Source organism: Nannobrachium achirus (assembly GCF_963921795.1).
Source record: "Nannobrachium achirus genome assembly, chromosome: 22".
Classification (NCBI taxonomy): Eukaryota; Metazoa; Chordata; class Actinopteri; order Myctophiformes; family Myctophidae; genus Nannobrachium; species Nannobrachium achirus.
Window position 1 is genome coordinate 24470462 of NC_137829.1, and position 18497 is coordinate 24488958.

Here is an 18497-nt window from a genome sequence, read left to right on the forward strand (position 1 = left end):
CCGGCCTTTGGCTGTCTGAACTGGCAGAGACAATGACATCCCCAAAATAGGGATGACAGGTTGAAAGTGTTTTATTTTTTATTTTTTTTTAACACAACTAGACAGTGGTTCATAGAAGTCATTTTCAGGACAGGGATTTGTAACAGAGGCACACAAAAGCACTAGCATCCAAATGAAGCCTTTGTATAATATTATGCTGCTCGTTCAACACCATTAATGGGATATAGGGGATTTAAAGGGAAGTCAGTTGATAAAACATAATTGTGTGTGTGCGTGTGAAATGAAATGTGAAACAATGAGCGGACTAACCGGCGATGGTAACCAGTCCACTGTCACTGATGTTGACAATGTGGCCCCTGCAGATAGACTGGGTGTCCTTGGAGTTGGGGTCTGTGACCAGGGGACGGATGCCACTCCAGGCTGCCAAAACGTCTCCTCGTCTCACTGCACCACACACAGACAACAGGGACACGCGTCCATGTGAGAAAATGCACACACAACCGGGTGGGTGCAGGAGCTGCTCGCTCTCACACACGCGCACACACAATCTCTCTCAAATGCATGTGTGCAAACATACGCACACATACATGAGAAACAAACCCAAGATGTCTATTTCTTGTCTCTATTTCATTACAAGACCCAGAAAAAACAGGAGTTGCAGCTGTCTCTGTTCTGCACTCCAGTTGTTTTTTGAGCGGTGGTCACAACGCTCCTATACGTGGCCGTGTGTGTGGGTCTGTCTGTCTGTCTGTCTCCGTGTCTGTCTGTCTGTCTGTAGCCTGCAGTAACCTTTTCTGACCACACATGTTAAGGGAGGGGCGCTGTTGCACACACACACACACACACACACACACACACACACACACACACACACACACACACACACACACACACACACACACACACACACACACACACACACACACACACACACCACCGCTCAGTTCACATGAGTGTGATTTTTAACATTAGTGACATATAAATAATTAAATATTTATATGCTGTAGTGTATCGATTGAAAAATACCTGCCACTGTAATGGGGCGGTTGATATTTCTGAATAAAACAATGACAAACTCATTACCAAAGGGCATTTTTTAAACATTTATGACAGTTTAGTAGCTGTGGAGTGAAAGGCCTCGCATGGGCAATAAAACGCGCATGAATGAAGACAATGCCCATTTGTGGCTGTACACAGTTATGCATGATAAACAATGTCTCTTGAGCCGCATTAACCTTGGGAAACCTGATAATGCAGTGTTTCCCATTTTGGGCCACAGACCTGTTTAAATATGAAAATATATATATGAAAAGATTTTCATAAAGGTAAAGTAAATAAATCAGGATTTATTTCTTTTTTCTTTTTTAATAAAAACATTTGGGAACCCCTGTGATAATGGATATTTTTATGACTTAATCGTTAGATGGGCTCCCCTTTTCTGCAGTCCTCCTGAACTTTTAGGATACTAATTAAATATACAATACATAGCCTACATACTGTACAACAATACATATTTTTAAATGAAATTATTACAATGAACAAAGGAAAGACACGTTCTCTGGGTGACTCAGTGCTATGTGACGAGGAATATAGGATTTTCTAAGACAGAAAATATTCAGGGGGAAAGAAATGGTTTTTCCATTCTTTGATTCCAAAAACACAGTCAACTGATGGCTCCTTTGTTCGGCTGACTCACGATCGGGGAATGACACTGTGGTGCACTGTGGAAAGATTCCATCACAAAGAACAAGAAAAAGAGAGTCCATGAACAAAAAGAGCCCAGTCTTTAAAACACGCACCAGCCCCGGTCACACTCATAGACACACAGTGGTGACAGAGACTAGAGCTGAGCGCAGCAGTGCAGATGCAGTGCACTGTAGAATCCTCAGTGTCCATTTAACTCTGAGAGTGTACGAATGGAACCAAAGAGTCCATTTGGTTCCAGTTGTACACTCGGAGTTGATCCATTTAGTTCCATTTGTACACTGTTGGAGTTAAACGAACACTGATTATTTTACTCTGTGTGTGTGTGTGTGTGTGTGTGTGTGTGTGTGTGTGTGTGTGCACGCACGCGTGCATGCATGCATGCATGCATGTGCGCCTGAGCGTGCACTGTGCGTGTGAGATGCTGGTGTCACTGTGAGAAGCGACGGCGACCCCTCTCCCTTAAGGGGAGGACTGGAGGAGATACTGGCTGTCCATTTGCTGGGCCACCGGGTCTTCAGAGGTGTTACTGCCATGCAACGTGACAACCACCACCCCCATGACCCAAAAGCGCCCCGGCCCCCTCCTCAGACGGATGAGTGAAGACACCGGTCCGGGCACAAAGGACCACAGGCAAGGACGGAGTAGCGATGGCAGAGTCCCCCTGTCCGGCTTCTCGCTCCATCATTTCTCACTTCTGTCTCCCTCCTCCTGCTCCTCTTCTCCCACTCCCCTCCTCATATCTCTCTCTCTCTCTCTCAGGGCTGCAGGGCCTCACTGCTCACTTTAGTGACCCTAGGACTTTACCAGGGTCTCGCCCAGACATACGCCACATGTCACCTCAACGCCCTGGAGCCCCCCGCACTGGTCTGAGCTCTGAGCTGGAGAGCTGCTGTGACACACATGCACGCACATCGCACACATTGCGCGCACACATGCGTGTACACACACACACACACACGCGCACGCACACACACACACACACACACACACACACACACACACACACACACACACACACACACACACACACGCACACACGCGCACGCATTCTCCCTCTCTTGCTCTCTCACTTCCCTTTCCCCTCTTTCTCACTCTGATTTTACAGTATGGCTCTGTACTACAAATGTCTGTCTGTCTGTCTGTCTGTCTGTCCTGGGGCCAATCTTGCAAACCGCTGGACGGATCAGTGGCTAATGTCTTGTGCACGCTTCCAGTTGGCCAAGGAATTACCTTCACAAGTTCACGCACATATGTTTTATAATTTCTTTAAAATATTTAATTTAAATGTCATAATCAGGCTGAAACCTTGCCCAAATATGGAGTCATAGATTACCAACATCACAGACTGGCCACAAGTCCGAGATCGACATGGGAGCCGCGACACTCACTATTGTTACACCCTGTCTAGTTTTATGTCCTTGTCCAGCTATCTGTCCATATCTCTCACAAACATACACGCAATATCACTTTCTTTCTATCTCTTTTCCATCTCTCACAAACATACACGCAATCATGTTCTTTCTATCTCTTTTCCATCTCTCACAAACATACACACAATCATTTTCTTTCTATCTCTTTTCCATGTTCTGCACAGTACATTTCAGATAGACTATGTCATCTTAGTTTCTTCCCTCCCCCCTCCCCCTTTTAGCATATAGAACACAGAGCTAATATTAAGGAATGTAGAAAACCCTTATGGACTAATCTTGTGCTGAGTACAGCCATGATAATGATGATGGATTAGAAATAAGACGGCGTATTGGGATTACAGTGCTATTAACTGGCCAGGGGAGGCGGACGCGGAGGCAGACCGGTATCAAGCTAATCAATCAAATAATCGGGACAAGCCCTTGTCTACCAGAAACAATTAGACCACTTCTCCAAAAATCAATAGCCCTGCATTCTGTTTAGATACCCACTGGTCACTCATTCAATAAAGCCTCCCCGGGTTTTGATAAGCCTGCCAGTCGCCAAGGCCATTGGAGGCTCTCCAAGAGGGAAGAAAATACATCAAAGAGGCTCCAGGATGGCCTCATAAAGATTGCAAATCGAAAACAATATAATTTAATGTTGTAAAGTTTTTTCCCCCCCCTTCCCTCCCATCCACTTGTTCCTTAACAAATGTCTCATGTGAACAGACTGGTTTGAACGGGTGGGAGTTGAGGGGGGATGTCTATTTTGTCTTAAGTGTTTGGGGAGAACAGAAGGGACGATGCGATGTGTTGTGTCTACAGGAAAACAAAAAGATGGGGCGAGGGGGCAGGACAGGGGGATAGCGGGGCTCATGAAGTTCCTCAGAGGAATAGCAGTAGTGGTGGCAGTGTCTCCTGGATGCTGTGTGCCTCCCATACATAATTAAAACAGGAATTTGTATCTGTCTGCACTCTGTGGCCTCCTGATGAATTAATATCTGGTAGAAGTCCTACACAGCCATCAGATTAGCTCATTTATTTATGTCAGCTGCTTGCTCCATCAGCTATTTGTAAATCAGAGAAGGGGGGGGGGGGGGGGGGGGGGGGGAGAGGGAGAGGAGGGGGGGGGGTGTTTGGCGGCTGTTTTCTGGACGTATATTTATCGTTGTAAATGGCCGTTATGAATTAGGCCCGATTCAAACGTGTGCCGTAAGTGTAGGCGTGCAGCGATTACTCATTTCTTTCTTTTCCTTCATCGCTGCCGGTGAGAAATGCTCTGTTGACATTAGTGAGGTTAGCTGTACCCTAAGCATCATTGCCTGTCCCTCTATAACCCCTCACAAGATGGACTACATGGAACATGACAGTCTCCCTCCCGTATAAGGTAAAGGAACGGATGGATACTTGTCTATCTAGATATTTTCCCACATGGGTGAGGGTCTATACAGTCATTAAACACTTAACCACTTAAGAGCTTAATACTATGTTGTATGACAAAAATGATCTACAAGCTCATAACACATGATCTTGTATTCTGCCAGTTTTTTTTTGGGGGGGGGGGGGGGGGGTGTTCTCAAAATAGGGACATGAAGGTTAATGTTGTTAAATGATTCATTGTGTTTGTGTGTGTGTGCAGGGACGTGCAGAGAATGTTAGAGGGGCAGGGGCTGACATTTTTAAATGTTCTAAAAAATTCAAAATTTCTTTTGGTGGAAATATTGAAAATAGCAGACCTCCAAGCTCACAAAACGTCACAGAGCGAGGCGTTGTGAGCTTGGAGGTCGGCTATTTTCGGTGCGTGATATCACACAAAACTAAGCATAATCAAGTGAATACCGCAAATGTGCAAATGGCCAATTCTTTCAACATAAGATGAAGCATTCAAGTTCAGGAGAGTTTGGACAAGGCAATTCTCTTGAATGCTGCCTGCATTTCTTTCACCATAGTAAAAACTGCATTCATGGTCTGGAGAGGGCACTTTTACAGACAGATAAAAGGGCAGGGGCTCAAGCCCCCTTTGATGTATATGTGTGCACGTGCCTGTGTGTGTGTGTGTGTGTGTGTGTGTGTGTGTGTGTGCGCGCGCTTAAGTACTGTAAATGTGTGTGTAAGTGTGGTCGCCACCTTCCACATCTGGACTGAGGTAGTTGCGGACCTCAGTGAGGATGAAGTCGATGTCCTCTTCCGAGGGGATGGGGTGTGGCGTGATCTCCGTGGGCGTGTCCGTGGTCCCGGCGATGGTCATCCTCTCCCAGGGCAGGAAGAAGATGACCCGCCCGTCGCTAGTGGCCGGGTCCAGCAGCCCCATGTTGTCGGGGCTATAGGTGTGTATGTGTGGGAGGGTGCAAGGGGAGCGGAGGGGAGCAAACAAGAAGACTGCATTAACCTTTGGTCTGCCGATGGGGGGGAGGGAGGGAGGTGGGGGGGGGGGACATGAGCAGGCTGGCTGGTGGGGGGGACACCCCATAATCAGGCTCCTGTCAGCGCTGTTTCCAGGAGATTAATTCTGCTGGTTTCAATTCTAGACACCGCTCCCCTAGCCTTGGCCCGGAGTGCACATATTGTCCTGTTTAAAACACATGCACAGGGCGCTGACTCAATTTAACACAGGAAAAGCAGAGGGGGGAGAGAAGTTGGGCTGGGGGGGCTAGAGTCGTGCAACAGCCCCCCGCCCCCACCCCTGTGAACACAAATAACAAGAATCAACGTGAAAGTAGAAACCCCAGATCTAGTGGAGGCAGTGTGGAATCCAATCAGAAAGTCCATTTGCACCCTCTGCCACGGGGAAGTCAGGCTAGTGATGTTTAAAAACCTGGATGTAGCGCTGTAGGTAAAAATGACATAATGCCTACTGTACCAGATGATTGCCTGACTTAGTGGATCTGAATCCCTGCCCGAATCTAACCCAACAAGAGACCAAATGGCAGGAAGAAAAGACAGCATCAACGGAGGCTCTCGGCACTGCAGTGCTGCTCGCACCTGCTCAGAGCGAGTCATATGGGGGGAGACAGTTGGACCAGCCAGGACCTGCCTGGTTGTTGTGCCCTAAACTGTTGCCTGGGTCTGGAGAGTCTCTACTGCCGCTGGCTAATGAATTGATCAGGCAGCAGCGCTAAGGAGAAGCAGGTGATGTGTGTGTGTGTGGGGGGGGGGGGCAGTGACAGAGACGTAGGGGGCCATCGTTAGTTACCTGTAATAGCCCGGAATGACGATGTGCACCCCGGCACTGGGCTGACAGATGTTGGGGTTCGTCTGATCATCCATTTTCCGCAGCACGTCCGTAAAAGGTCCCGTGGCATTGATAACACATTTGGCTCTGACATCAAATTCCTGCCCTATGAAAGAAAACAGCATCAATCACCAGGGGCTATTCATCTGTAGCTGGTGACAAGCTGGATTATTAATTTATCAGCGAACACCCCTCCTTCTCTCTCTCTCTCTCTCTCTCTCTACCGTAATAGAGTGGCTTGAGTGTGTCCATGGGAGACTTCCCAGGATTGTAATTAATAGGAAACAGACATACCTAATTTCCCTCTCGCCTCTTTGTGTCACAGAGCAGCCCGGGAGCCAGTGACTGAGGGAGTCTTTTGAGAGTGTGGAGGGGCAATGTTTGTTAATGTGATGCTTGATGTTGACGAGCTAATGTTATATAATGGGGATGCATATCGAAAGGTAGCACAAGGCTAGTAAATGATCTGTTTTGACAACGAGCTGAATGATGGACTACCCGTCCTAATTTGACTTTGGTGACACTGTCAGCGTGGGGGCAGAGGGAGAGGAAAGAAATTGAAGCAAGTTTGTCAGATTTTTTATTTATTTTTATCCGCATGAACTTGCGGCCCACATTTTCCGGGCGGATAAAGAAAACGAGGTAAAAAAAAAGAAAAAAAGACAATGAACATACAATAGAAGTGCTTTTCCATTTATTCTGACAGTCTAAGCCCCTTCTTCTTATGAGGCCTCCCTCCCAAATAATGAAAAGTGCGACATCCCCTCAAAGAGCACACTAGTACCATCTCTAAAAACATCAGGGGGCAGTCGTGTATTGAGATCTTCAAATCTTGGTTATTCATGAAATGTCTCAGAATACTGTCTCTCTCTCCTAACTGCTCTATTCCTCCAAAGCCACCCCTATGCATGACATTTAAAAGGTAAGTAAGGCCATTTGGAGTACGCTAATTCCATCTTATGTCCCTCCCTACCCAGATCTGAAGCAGCCCACTATGCCATAAAATGCTTATAAAATATTAAAAGCCCCCTGCATTAGATGTGCTATGACTATGTGCAAAATAGCACTGATTAACAGCGCTGCCTTTGGAGGTGCGGGGAGGGACCCCCCGTTGTGAGGGGGGCCGAAGAATCGAGAGGGAACAGAGAGACGGGGGAAGAGGAGGGAGATGAAGGGGGCTTTTACCTGTGATCACGTCCCTGCAGCGCGCTCCGCAGACCCGCTCGGTCCCCGTCTGAGAGTCTGCCCTCTTCAGTAGGTGCACCACTTCAGTGTAATTGGCTATGGCAGCCCCATACCTGGCAGCAGTGAGGGCGATGGCGAGGTTCATTCGAGCGTCGTTGTGTTGTCCTGCAGCGGGGGGACAGGACCAGAGCAGGGGGATGTGAGTCACCCCGAGCCTGTGACTGGTGGTATGGAAGTGTGTCGGAACCGATATGTCACATCTGTCCCTGTCACTTTACATCAGCGGGATGGCTGCTCCGGCCACACAAGGAGCAAGCGCACTTAAAGCCACAGTGGCCCTTTGGCCCGAGCTGTGCACGGGGGTGGGGGGTGGGTGGGGGCTCGGTGCCCCCTCCCCTCTTCTACTAAGACCACCTCCCCTCCCCTCTCCTGTACGCTGCATGGGAATGGAGGAGAGGGGGGTAAGGGTAAGGGGGTGGGGTTCCTCAGGAGAAGGTAGAGGATGATGGCATGTGGGAATGTGCATTGAAGGGACTGGGTAAGCACTGTGTGCATGTGGGGGTGGGGGGTAGGGAATTAAAAAACTGTAATTTGCTACGGTAGCAAATTACAGATTTTGTAATTTGTGCCCTTATTTTATATACTAGAAGCTGCCGGGCGGCCCAGCGTCTAGTCAGCGACCTGGCCAACTCGGGAACGATGTAAATAGGGAATGAATGCCCCGCCCTTTAATGCAAACCCCATTATACCTGTTGTCATAGGACCCGTTTTGACCATCTGTTTGCCTGTGTCCATTTATGCCCATATATGGAGATATCTGTATCTATCTGTCGGCGTCCATTTTATGTATATAACATATATGGAGATCACTGCAGACAGATATAGTTCTGGGTCCATTTTATGCCCATATATGCCCATATATGGAGATATCTGTCTATTTGCGTCCATTTTATGTCGGCGTCCATTTTATGTATATAACATTATGGAGATCACTGCAGATATAGTTCTGGGTCCATTTTATGCCCATATATGCCCATATATGGAGATATCTGTCTATTTGCGTCCATTTTATGCCCATATATGGAGATCTCTGTATCTGTCTGTCTGTGTCCCTTTATGCCCGTATATGGAGATCTTTGTGATTCTGCGTCCATTTTATGCCCATATATGCCATATATGGAGATATCTGTTTATCTGCGTCCATTTTATGCCCATATATGAGATCTCTGTCGCTTTTTGTTTGTTTCTTCTTTAAGCTGAATACGCAGCCTGCTTAAATCTGCATCATTCAAGTCATCCTCCCAGTCCCACGCTTTGTTGCTTGTCTTATGTTTGTCTTTGTTTCTTTTATTTTATTTTTATTTTTTGGAGCAGACCCCATGAATGCCCCACCCTTTAATGCAAACCCCAATATACCTGTTGTCATAGGACCCGTTTATATGGAGATCTCTGCACACACCACCCGCTTCGACTGGTATCTTCGCATTCAACCGGACTTTATCACCCTTTTTCAGACGTTTGAACGCAGATAGTATCCACAGTGTATCCACGGAGGAGTATCTACTTTGAAGTACGCATGCGCCGATATCTCTCGCCTTGAATATTATTCCCCTCAGGGGAATCGAACCCAAGCCGTGGGTTTATTGCATCCGTGCTCTACTGACTGAGCTAATGAACGGATGATGTGACTCCTTTTTTGTGCATTTATCTATGACGTGGATAGTGGGGTAGACATGCAGTGGGGTAGACGTTGATAGTGAGGGACTGAATATTTACTATTCTGTCCATAACGGCACATAACTCGGTAACGCGGCTGAGTGGGATTGTGCGGCGTTCCCACCGCTCGTCGCGGCAACTCGGCTTCGCTAGCGCTCGCCTCGGTGGCGACTCACGGGGGTCATCGCCGCCCAATACCGCGCCGCTCCGTCGGGGTCTGTGGCGTGGAGCGTTGCACGGGGGAACAGAGAATAGCTGGCTTCTGGTTCGAGGCTGGAATTCTCCTCAGGTTTTATTTTTGCGCTCCTCTGAGGTTGACCACTAGATGTCGTCATTTTACTACTAATATCTCTGCCTTGGTGAGATACTTCTCTGCATTGGTGAGATACTAGTATGCTGTATCTATGGATACCTCTGCATTGAAGAGTCTGAAAGCACGTGAATATTTCGCATTAAGTGCGTTGATATCATTCGAAACAGGTGCACACACAGTACCGGTTGCTGAAAACTCTGATGTCAGACGCGCGTGCCGGTGGGAAGAACGGTTCTCGAGATACGCGGATTACATACATACATACACATTCACAGAGATTTTTTGTTGACTCATGTGGCGTACGTGATGTCAGAGCCTTTTATGAAGTGATGTCACAATGAGTCAGCGCTTGCGCCGATTTCCTCCGGAACAGTCTGATGTCAACAATCAGCTCACAATGAGTCAGCGCTTGCGCCGATTTCCTCCGGAACAGTCTGATGTCAACAATCAGCTCTGCATAAGGAGATTCCGAACGTTTCGCGCCGGTTTCGGAAAACCGCGAGTCGGGTCGGGTCGAGGCCCGGCACTGCACTCCGCGCGGCGGCGGGGAACGCGCGTGCCGAATCTGAAGCCGGTGGGATGAACGGTTCTCGAGATACGCGGATTACAAACAAACAAACAAACAAACAAACAGACAGAGATTTGTCGCATTTATATATATATATATATATATATATATATATATATTAGAGGTGGGCAACGATTAATTTTTTTTAGTTTAGTTTTTTACAGTGTAGGCTACTTTGCTACTTTGTGCTTCCTTGTGGTCGGAGCTGCTGCTGCACTTCTTGCAAAGTTGCACAAGTGATTTATAGGGGACTAAGGGGAGCATTTAACAACATGGAGCACTTTAAACATACAGCTTGTTTTGTGACGGCAATGATCACGACAGTCAGAACGTGGTAGGAGGAGGCGGCTGGAAAACCCTTTTAGGGCACTCTAGCTCGGAGACAGAACGGGGAGACATGTCTGTCCATGCAGTGAGTTTGAGTAATAACAACTGAATATAGGTAAAGCTGACGTCTCATTATCAAAACTAGCACAGCACACAGGTGCAGCCAATGACAGTGTGACATTAACAGGCACATTGTTGTGAAATGTACAGCCAGAATTTAGAACGCCTCTGCCTAGACAACATGTTGACTGCATCTAACAAAACAAAGCAGCGTGTCCTGTGTGTGATGTCATTGCGCATGCAGCTCCCAGACCCAACTTTGATCCGCGATTAACGACGATATTTTTTTTTTACCGCCGACAAGAGTCTCACGTTAACGCAGCACGATAACGGCCCAGGTTTAATATATATATATATAGACATAATTGTAGTGTTGGATTTTGTGCTGTCATATTGCTTTGTTGTGTTGTGTTTGTCCAAAAAAAAAGAAAAAAATGCAAATAAATATTTTGACAAAAAAAGTGACAAATGAACAAAGCCCAATTTCAACAGGAAGTGCTCAGCTTCACACATTACTTCACTATCATTGAAGATTAATCAATAATTTGTCACTTTTTTAAAGGGAAACTGCTATGTACACATACAGTACATAATGACTCATGCAGTGCCTGTCGTGACCATTTGGAACACGTGCCCACTAGGTACAGGCCGAATGTTTAGAGCACGTGGCCGCTCAGAACTCATGCAAGCACTCATTAGATGAGTAGTTCTCAGTACGTGTGTATCGGTGTACGGTTCTGGCAGGAATAGTCTCTTAAAGGCTCAGAACTCATGCCCATTCGGAAAGGGTCCGAATGCTCTGCCCTTGGAATGCTGCTTGCAGTGTTCTCAAGAACCGCTCATCCGATGGAGTTCACTCTCCAAACTGTACTCCCTTGGGCCCTCAGCAATACTTAGAACAGCCAAGTGTGGTCGATAGGATGAGCGGTTCTCGAGATATACGAACAACAGTCAGACATTCTGACATACATACATAGATTTCTTGAATTTTCAGATTATAGATAGGTGATTGAAAATAACTGTTCCCAGTCCTCCCAGCTTTACTTTTCAATACATCAATGTGAATAGAGAGAAAGCTCTAGTCTAGACAGTGACTGGTCTACTTGTGAAGCTGAAGATCCGGAATCCTTTTAATGAACAGAGGAATCTGGATTCAAGATTTATGGATTAATCCCTCCTCGGCTTTAAAATACCAGAGATCTATATTCAGAGTCACAAGGTCGCAAGTTTTGTAATTTAAATGAAAGGGTCTAAAAGGTGACAAATGAACAAAGCCCAGTTTCATTAGGAAGTGATCCTTATGTACATCTGTGAAGATTTATTGCTGGACAATCCCTTGGTTCAAAGTGAAGAGAGAATAGAGATGATTAATCACTTTTAATGTTGGTGTCTCGGATGACTTTCTTTCTATTTGTTATTGCCAGGGAAGTTCAAGTCCTCATTGTTGGCTGGGGAGAATGTTGCTACTTTGCAGGAATGAGCAGGGTCTTTTGTGCCCTGATTTATTTTACATTTGAGCGACTTGAGGCGAGCTAGTTAGCTAGCTGGTGGGCTCTGCTTAATGCTACCACATGCTGGAAGCCATTCTGCCACTAAGGAAATAAATAAATAAATTGCAAACAAATGTGAAAAAAGCAAGAAAACAACAGATTTAAAGGCCACATTTTAGAATGAATTACATACAAGAGTATGCACCCTGCCATGATGTATTAGGGAGACCATGGAATTCACTTCTTCATCTCTGTAGGGTGAATGTGACCATTAGAGTGTGTGGTTGCCAAACTTGTGCTGTTGGTGCTGTACGTGCACACCACACACACACACACACACACACACACACACACACACACACACACACACACACACACACACACACACACACACACACACACACACACACACACACACACACACACACACACACACACATTATGCTCATGAGCGGCCAGGCACCAGTAGGCAGTGCGTGATCCTTCAGTGATTGCTGAGGCTCACAGTGACCTTTGACCCCATGATTCAAAGCTCTCTGTTGTGAATGTGTCACAGATTGGCACCGGGCAGCGTGCAGGAGCATTATCACTATGTTAAATGTCAGGAATTCCAGGATTAGTCAGATCATGGGCCCGGGATTTATGAATGAATTGCACAGCAAGGCTATAATAACCTGACACTCTGACGAAGATAACAATAATGATGATGATAATTATCATCAGCAATTAAAAGCCCAAACGGCCCAATGATGGAGCAGAGCTAAATGAGCATCAAAGCTCCCTGGAGGAGATGACATGGGAGAGGGAGAGGAGCCCCCCAGCGCCCGTCCTCCCCCCGCCTCCCCCCTCTTCCCACCAGCCTTTACCTCCTCTCCATGCTCCCACCACCACCACACATTTCCAGCCTCCTGGAGGTACAAAACTCAGTGGAGTGAGAGGAACTCCATGGCCGGACAAAATGCTGCAAAATGACAATAATGACAATGAATTTCATGTCTCCCAGTCATATAGCCATGAGATGCTTGGCTGATCTGACTCGTCCAATTAAATTGTTGCAGGTACAGCAGGAGATGGAGTTATTATCCCAGATGCTTCTGTCAATTACCGCTCTGTTGAAAAGGAGGGTGCAGAGGAAGGGTGGATAAATTCACAAAAGAGGCCATAATAACCTCATTGAATAAATCTCCAAGAGAAGCCATACTGAAATAAATATTTAAATGATTATACATATACCATATGTACAGCAATGTCATTTATTAACAGATACAGCACTGCAGCGTATTAAAGAAAGGATATTTACTGATTCAAAAGAATATATTTATTTCGTTACATTTTCGACATTTAGCTGTGTGACAAATGATAGTCTCGCCTCACAACCGCTTTTGTCATTTCTTTACCAAACGGTATATTTGCCAAGTCTAGATCGTCTGAGGCTAAAGGGTGTCTACACGTTGAAACTATCTGACCATGATGGCTTAAAAGAATCCCGAGGAGATGAACCCAAGCAGTCAAAGCCCCATCCCCAATGAAGAAGGTCAGGATAGAAAATGTCATCGCCATAATGTTCCCCAGATGCATATGGGAGAAATGGGAGGTGATGATGGGGTGGTATGGTGGGGTGGGGAAGGGGGGGCAGTTTGTTTTGTATTTCATTCAGTCTTACTTGGGCACACCCTGATTAAACAAATGGGAAAAATGTTATTTAAATTCTATTGTTGAATATATATTATTTATATTATTAACAATTCTGCACTGTCCAGAACAAAAAAGGCAAGAAAACGGACATAAAACCAAACAAATATAAATAGCTCAAGCAGAAGCCTTTTCCCACTTAGTTCTGCTAAGTAAGCAAGGTTGACAGATCACTGCTCAGATAACAGCCTTATTCCCTCAGAAATATGTTGCCTTTTTGCAGTACATGGGAATCCACATATCCAGAAATGCTAAATGAAGTCTGACAGATAGCCTAGAGAAACAAAGTTGTGAGTTTGCGGCTATGAGGGAGACCTTGAGTGAACAGGACATGCTATATACACCCTGGCTAACAATCAACATATGCTTTGTTTTCCTGATGCCAACATGAGGCACGTATATCCTGGGGAAAGATGGATCCTGGGACTGGTTGGAAAGCAACCCCTACTGGCTATTTTCTGGTTTAAACAATGTGGTTTCTAATTTATTTATACTCATATAGCTGCAAATTAAACAGCCACATAAAACATACGATATTTCACTTATTAAAGAGCACAGCTATTAAAGATCATTCAACATTAGGAGAATATTAGAAACTGTATACATATATAGACTTTTAAAAAAAGATATTATTATTATTTAAGGTCCTAAAATTAGGCTTCCTATAAAGCCTTTGTCTGTATTATAAACATACTTGGTTAAATGCATTATAATCTGCTTATAACACTTTATAATTAGTTATAAGTACCCACAAGAACTCAATGCAATCATAACACATTATTAAGCCTTTTATAATGACTTCAAGTTGTAAGTAAGGTATCATAATACTCCATAATTATTGGTCTGAACCATAGCGTATTATCATAGCATATTAAAAGTCTCATAGTAATACATTATAATAATTAAATTATTATAATGTATTACAAGTATGAGTATTATAATACAGCAGTGTCCAGTGTCCAGCAGTTATGAACTAATATAATACTTGACCTTCTTCTAAGTAATTTAAAATGCTTTATAGTGTGTAATGAGTTATAAGTATTTACAGTATGAGTATGCTAATAATTATCCTTATACGTGAAAGGTATATTCGAATGCATTATAAGGAATTCATAGGAAGTGTTTATAGAATATTAGTTATATAGCAAAGTAATGTAAGTTTTTTGTATTTTACGGTTAACATTCACAGTTTTTTTAACATAATATAATAATGATTCATATGTGCCTATATACAGTAGCCTATGCATAATGCGATTTGAGATACCCTTCATCACTACCATTGTCTAGCAGTGAAATCATTAGAAATAGCATTTATTGATTTCCATTTTGGTGAAAGACAGGTAAGGATGTTTTTATCAAGGATTAAACAAACACAAATGTATTTTCCTTGTTACACTGGGCTGGCTGTGATAGCAACTGTGTTAAGTGTTCAAAAACACTTTTTATTGTACATACAGTAACAACCTGCAAAGCATTTAGATTTAGGGAAAGATTCCAGGATGTGTGAGACTTACCGTCGTAGTAAACAATGGCTCCCACCAGCTTGTCTTTCTTCAGCATGGGGAAGAGTTCCAAAGCTTTGCTCTTGCTGAGGACATAGCTGCTCTTCAAGCACTGGGCGCCTGCCACCAGGTCATACATCTTGATCCCTGCCCAGTAATATGGGAGCTGCCACCACCTGGCAATAACACACAGAAAAACACTACATCAACAGCCTAAGCAAGACATATTGGTGGCTGATGATGCCACCACAGTGTCACATATGCTATATTCTTTCCATTATGATATAATTTGCACCTAACTTCTCCATGACAAAAAAGAATTAAACTTTGTTTGATGACAGGCCTGTACAGGATGTACTGAACTCTGTGTGATTGATGTCAGGCTGGTGTCAGGAGCAGCTCCGTGCGAACGAGGGACAGGGTCTGGGACGGTGACAGGTGGCACGATGAGTTAAGGCGGTGCCATGGCCCGACAATGAGAGAGAAATCAGAATCTCCTCTCCCCCTCTCAGTAATGAGCCACACCTGTACACTGGTTTTAAATACCAGAGAGGAGCTTTAAATGTCAGGTGCAATTAAAGCTTATGATTCAAGGCTGCACCAATCAAATCAAGGCCTCCGAGTTCAACCAAGTCTGGGAGAGCCGGGGCGCGATGGCGCAGGGGAGCCGGCGACCACTCTGCTTTTACCCTCCACCCCACTGGGCCTCTCAGCCCCAAGGTGACCGTCTTTAAAGTTTACTGCCATTCTCCTGAACTTCTCCATCTTTCCAACCTCGTGCCTTTACCAAGGGAAAGGTTTACGGACTTGATGGTATATAGGGTGAGAAATGGTAAGTAGGCTAGCAAAGGTAAGAGGAGATGCAGGCCTTACTTGTACACTGGAAGCATTATGGGTAGGGGGGCCGTCAGATGGGGGGCGACACGCATCAGGTTGGACCGTTCACGGAGGGCCTCTTTCACCATCGTGTACTGGAGGAGACAAGATGGTTGAAATGGATAATTTCCTGGAAATATAGTTACATTTAAATCGAACTATTTCCCCATGATTTGAATATTGAAATGTGATATACACTGTACATGTTTAAATAGATTATAAAATAAGCTATTGAACATGAAAATTACACCATATTTACCTAATAAAACGTTCCATGATGTACTGAGATTTTTACTGATTTTTGATGGAAAATATGATTTTCTTTTCCTTCAATACAGTATACTAGATAGATATTGGTTGTAAAAGGGACAAAAACAAATACTGTATGGAACACTGTTGCCTTAATTTGCCTTCTGTTCCAGGCGTGTAGTACTGTATATCGGCTATACTTTACTTTAGAGCTGCTGACTAGGCAGTAGTGTTCGTTGCAATCACACTAATTGGTCCCTTCCACTGTTCACCTCCAAGACCCCAGCATGTTCATACAGATAGCAAAATAAGGCTCCAAAGGAAAACACAAGGCTAGAATAATGAGATTCCTCAAGTACTCTGAGATGTAACAGAAAATGGTGACATTTTAGCTTGAACCTGGCTGACACGTCTTAAACAATTTGCAGACAAAGGAAGACACGTATGCCTTATTTCCACCCACTACTTTGAAATAATTTCTTGTTTTAATTCCCCGCTTTGATAACGACAGGGGTGGCATTCCAGCCATCTAGCCAAGTTGTAAGAATCCTCTCGAAACAACTTCCAAAAACCTCAGGCGAGCAGTCGTTCAAGGCAAACATGTCAGGGCCTCTCATGAATGAAAAATGAACATGGGAGGGTAAATAAAGCAATATGACCAGAGGGACCAGGAATTCCACGGATAAGTGTCAGCTGCGGAGAAAAAATGAAGCATTTACCTGTTCATAATCTAATTTCATGATGGCTTTCTGTAGATATCGGACTCCTCCGTGAATGAGCTTGGTGCTGCGGCTGCTGGTGCCTGATGAGAAATCGTCTCGCTCCACAAGGGCAGTTTTGAGATCTGATGGGTGGGAACCAAGGCAACACATCTGCACCAGGCTGATATTTGGCTACTTATTGTCCCAAATCTTTAGAACGCATCCCGCACTCCTCACATATGCACGTCCTTCCACTATAATATTCATGACGGAAGAAATATTGTGAAGTCATGCATATTCCATTGGGGTAAAAAAAACAACATCATTTCCCACCTAGCACGGCAGAGTGAACCACAAAAAATGATTCAAAATGTGTTGAGAATAAAGTTCAAAGAGGAACCAAACATACAGTAGAAGGGGAATCTATTAAACAGCAATTTTCTTTTACCACTTTGAGTGTGTGTGGGGGCGGGGGAGAGTCATATGCCAAGTGTAGTTGAAGGAAACTACATGACTTCCATGACATCCTTTAACATTGAAAGTGCTCCTGAGTTTGACTATTGGAAGCTTCTTCACCGTCCCAGACGGTCTCTTAATCCCAATTTTGAAAAGAAGAAAGGAAGAATAAGCGTGGATTAGAAGGAGGGGAACGGGGGGTTGGGGGAGGGGGGCGACCCCCCCTCCATTACACCACCATTAGACAGCCAGAGTACATAAAGGAACAGAACGGTTTTAAGACGGCCTCAAACCAGCAGCAGAGATAATTGATTTAGTATTTAATGGTAACCGCAAGAGGATGTACTCCCTTGTTGGGAGGGAACAAAAGTCAATCTTTCCATTGGAAAGATTGGACTTTGGCCCCTGGAAGGGAGAAATCCTCCCATTCTAAACATGTTGCTGTCTGGACTTCCTAGCAGGCATCTGAAGCGCCTTACTGCCTGAACCCCTGGGAGAGGACTTGGAAGCAGATTCATCACAATGGTTGAGGAGGATGAGGTTATGCAACATTAGGATGGAGAATACCCATCTGACGACACGAGGAAGAGCTGGACAAAAGTCTGCCGCCAGAAATCCTCTCAGAAAGCCCATCCCGAAAGCAACGGCTGTTGTGCCAGTGGAATCATTTGGATTTATTGTCTCCACCAGCCGAAGGCTGAGGGGAGAGTATGTTTTCCCCTCCGTCCGTCCGTCCGTGCGTCCGTCCGTCCGTGTGTCCGTGTGTCCGTCCGTGTGTGTGTCCTCGCAGTTTGTGTGCAGCTAATCTCAGTCGCCGTTGGCCCGGTCGCTGCCAAAGTGAGCACACACATTCCCTGGATGCCAATCTAGAACCTCTGCCCTAAATTTTTCAAATGGGCTTTTTCTAGCGCCACCTAGTGGCCGATGTTCGCAAGACACATTTCTGTGCACTACTCTTACAGATTTTGTCCAAAAATCCTACAAATCGGTAGGCAGTATCTCGACAGTCATGTG

The 18497-nt window shown here is 45.1% G+C and overlaps 1 protein-coding gene across 1 annotated transcript in view; it reads right to left on the reverse strand.

Moving 5' to 3' along the window:
• LOC308307368 (glycerol-3-phosphate dehydrogenase, mitochondrial-like) overlaps positions 1-18497 on the reverse strand; it is a gene marked incomplete at both ends in the record, with an annotated part of 49537 nt that overhangs the window by 22084 nt on the left and 8956 nt on the right. The window contains 7 exons of the mRNA XM_080752603.1: positions 310-444; positions 5244-5437; positions 6310-6454; positions 7534-7698; positions 15214-15377; positions 16075-16172; positions 17046-17170. Coding sequence (XP_080608729.1) covers positions 310-444; positions 5244-5437; positions 6310-6454; positions 7534-7698; positions 15214-15377; positions 16075-16172; positions 17046-17170 — 1026 coding nt within the window. The remainder of the gene's footprint in view (positions 1-309; positions 445-5243; positions 5438-6309; positions 6455-7533; positions 7699-15213; positions 15378-16074; positions 16173-17045; positions 17171-18497) is intronic.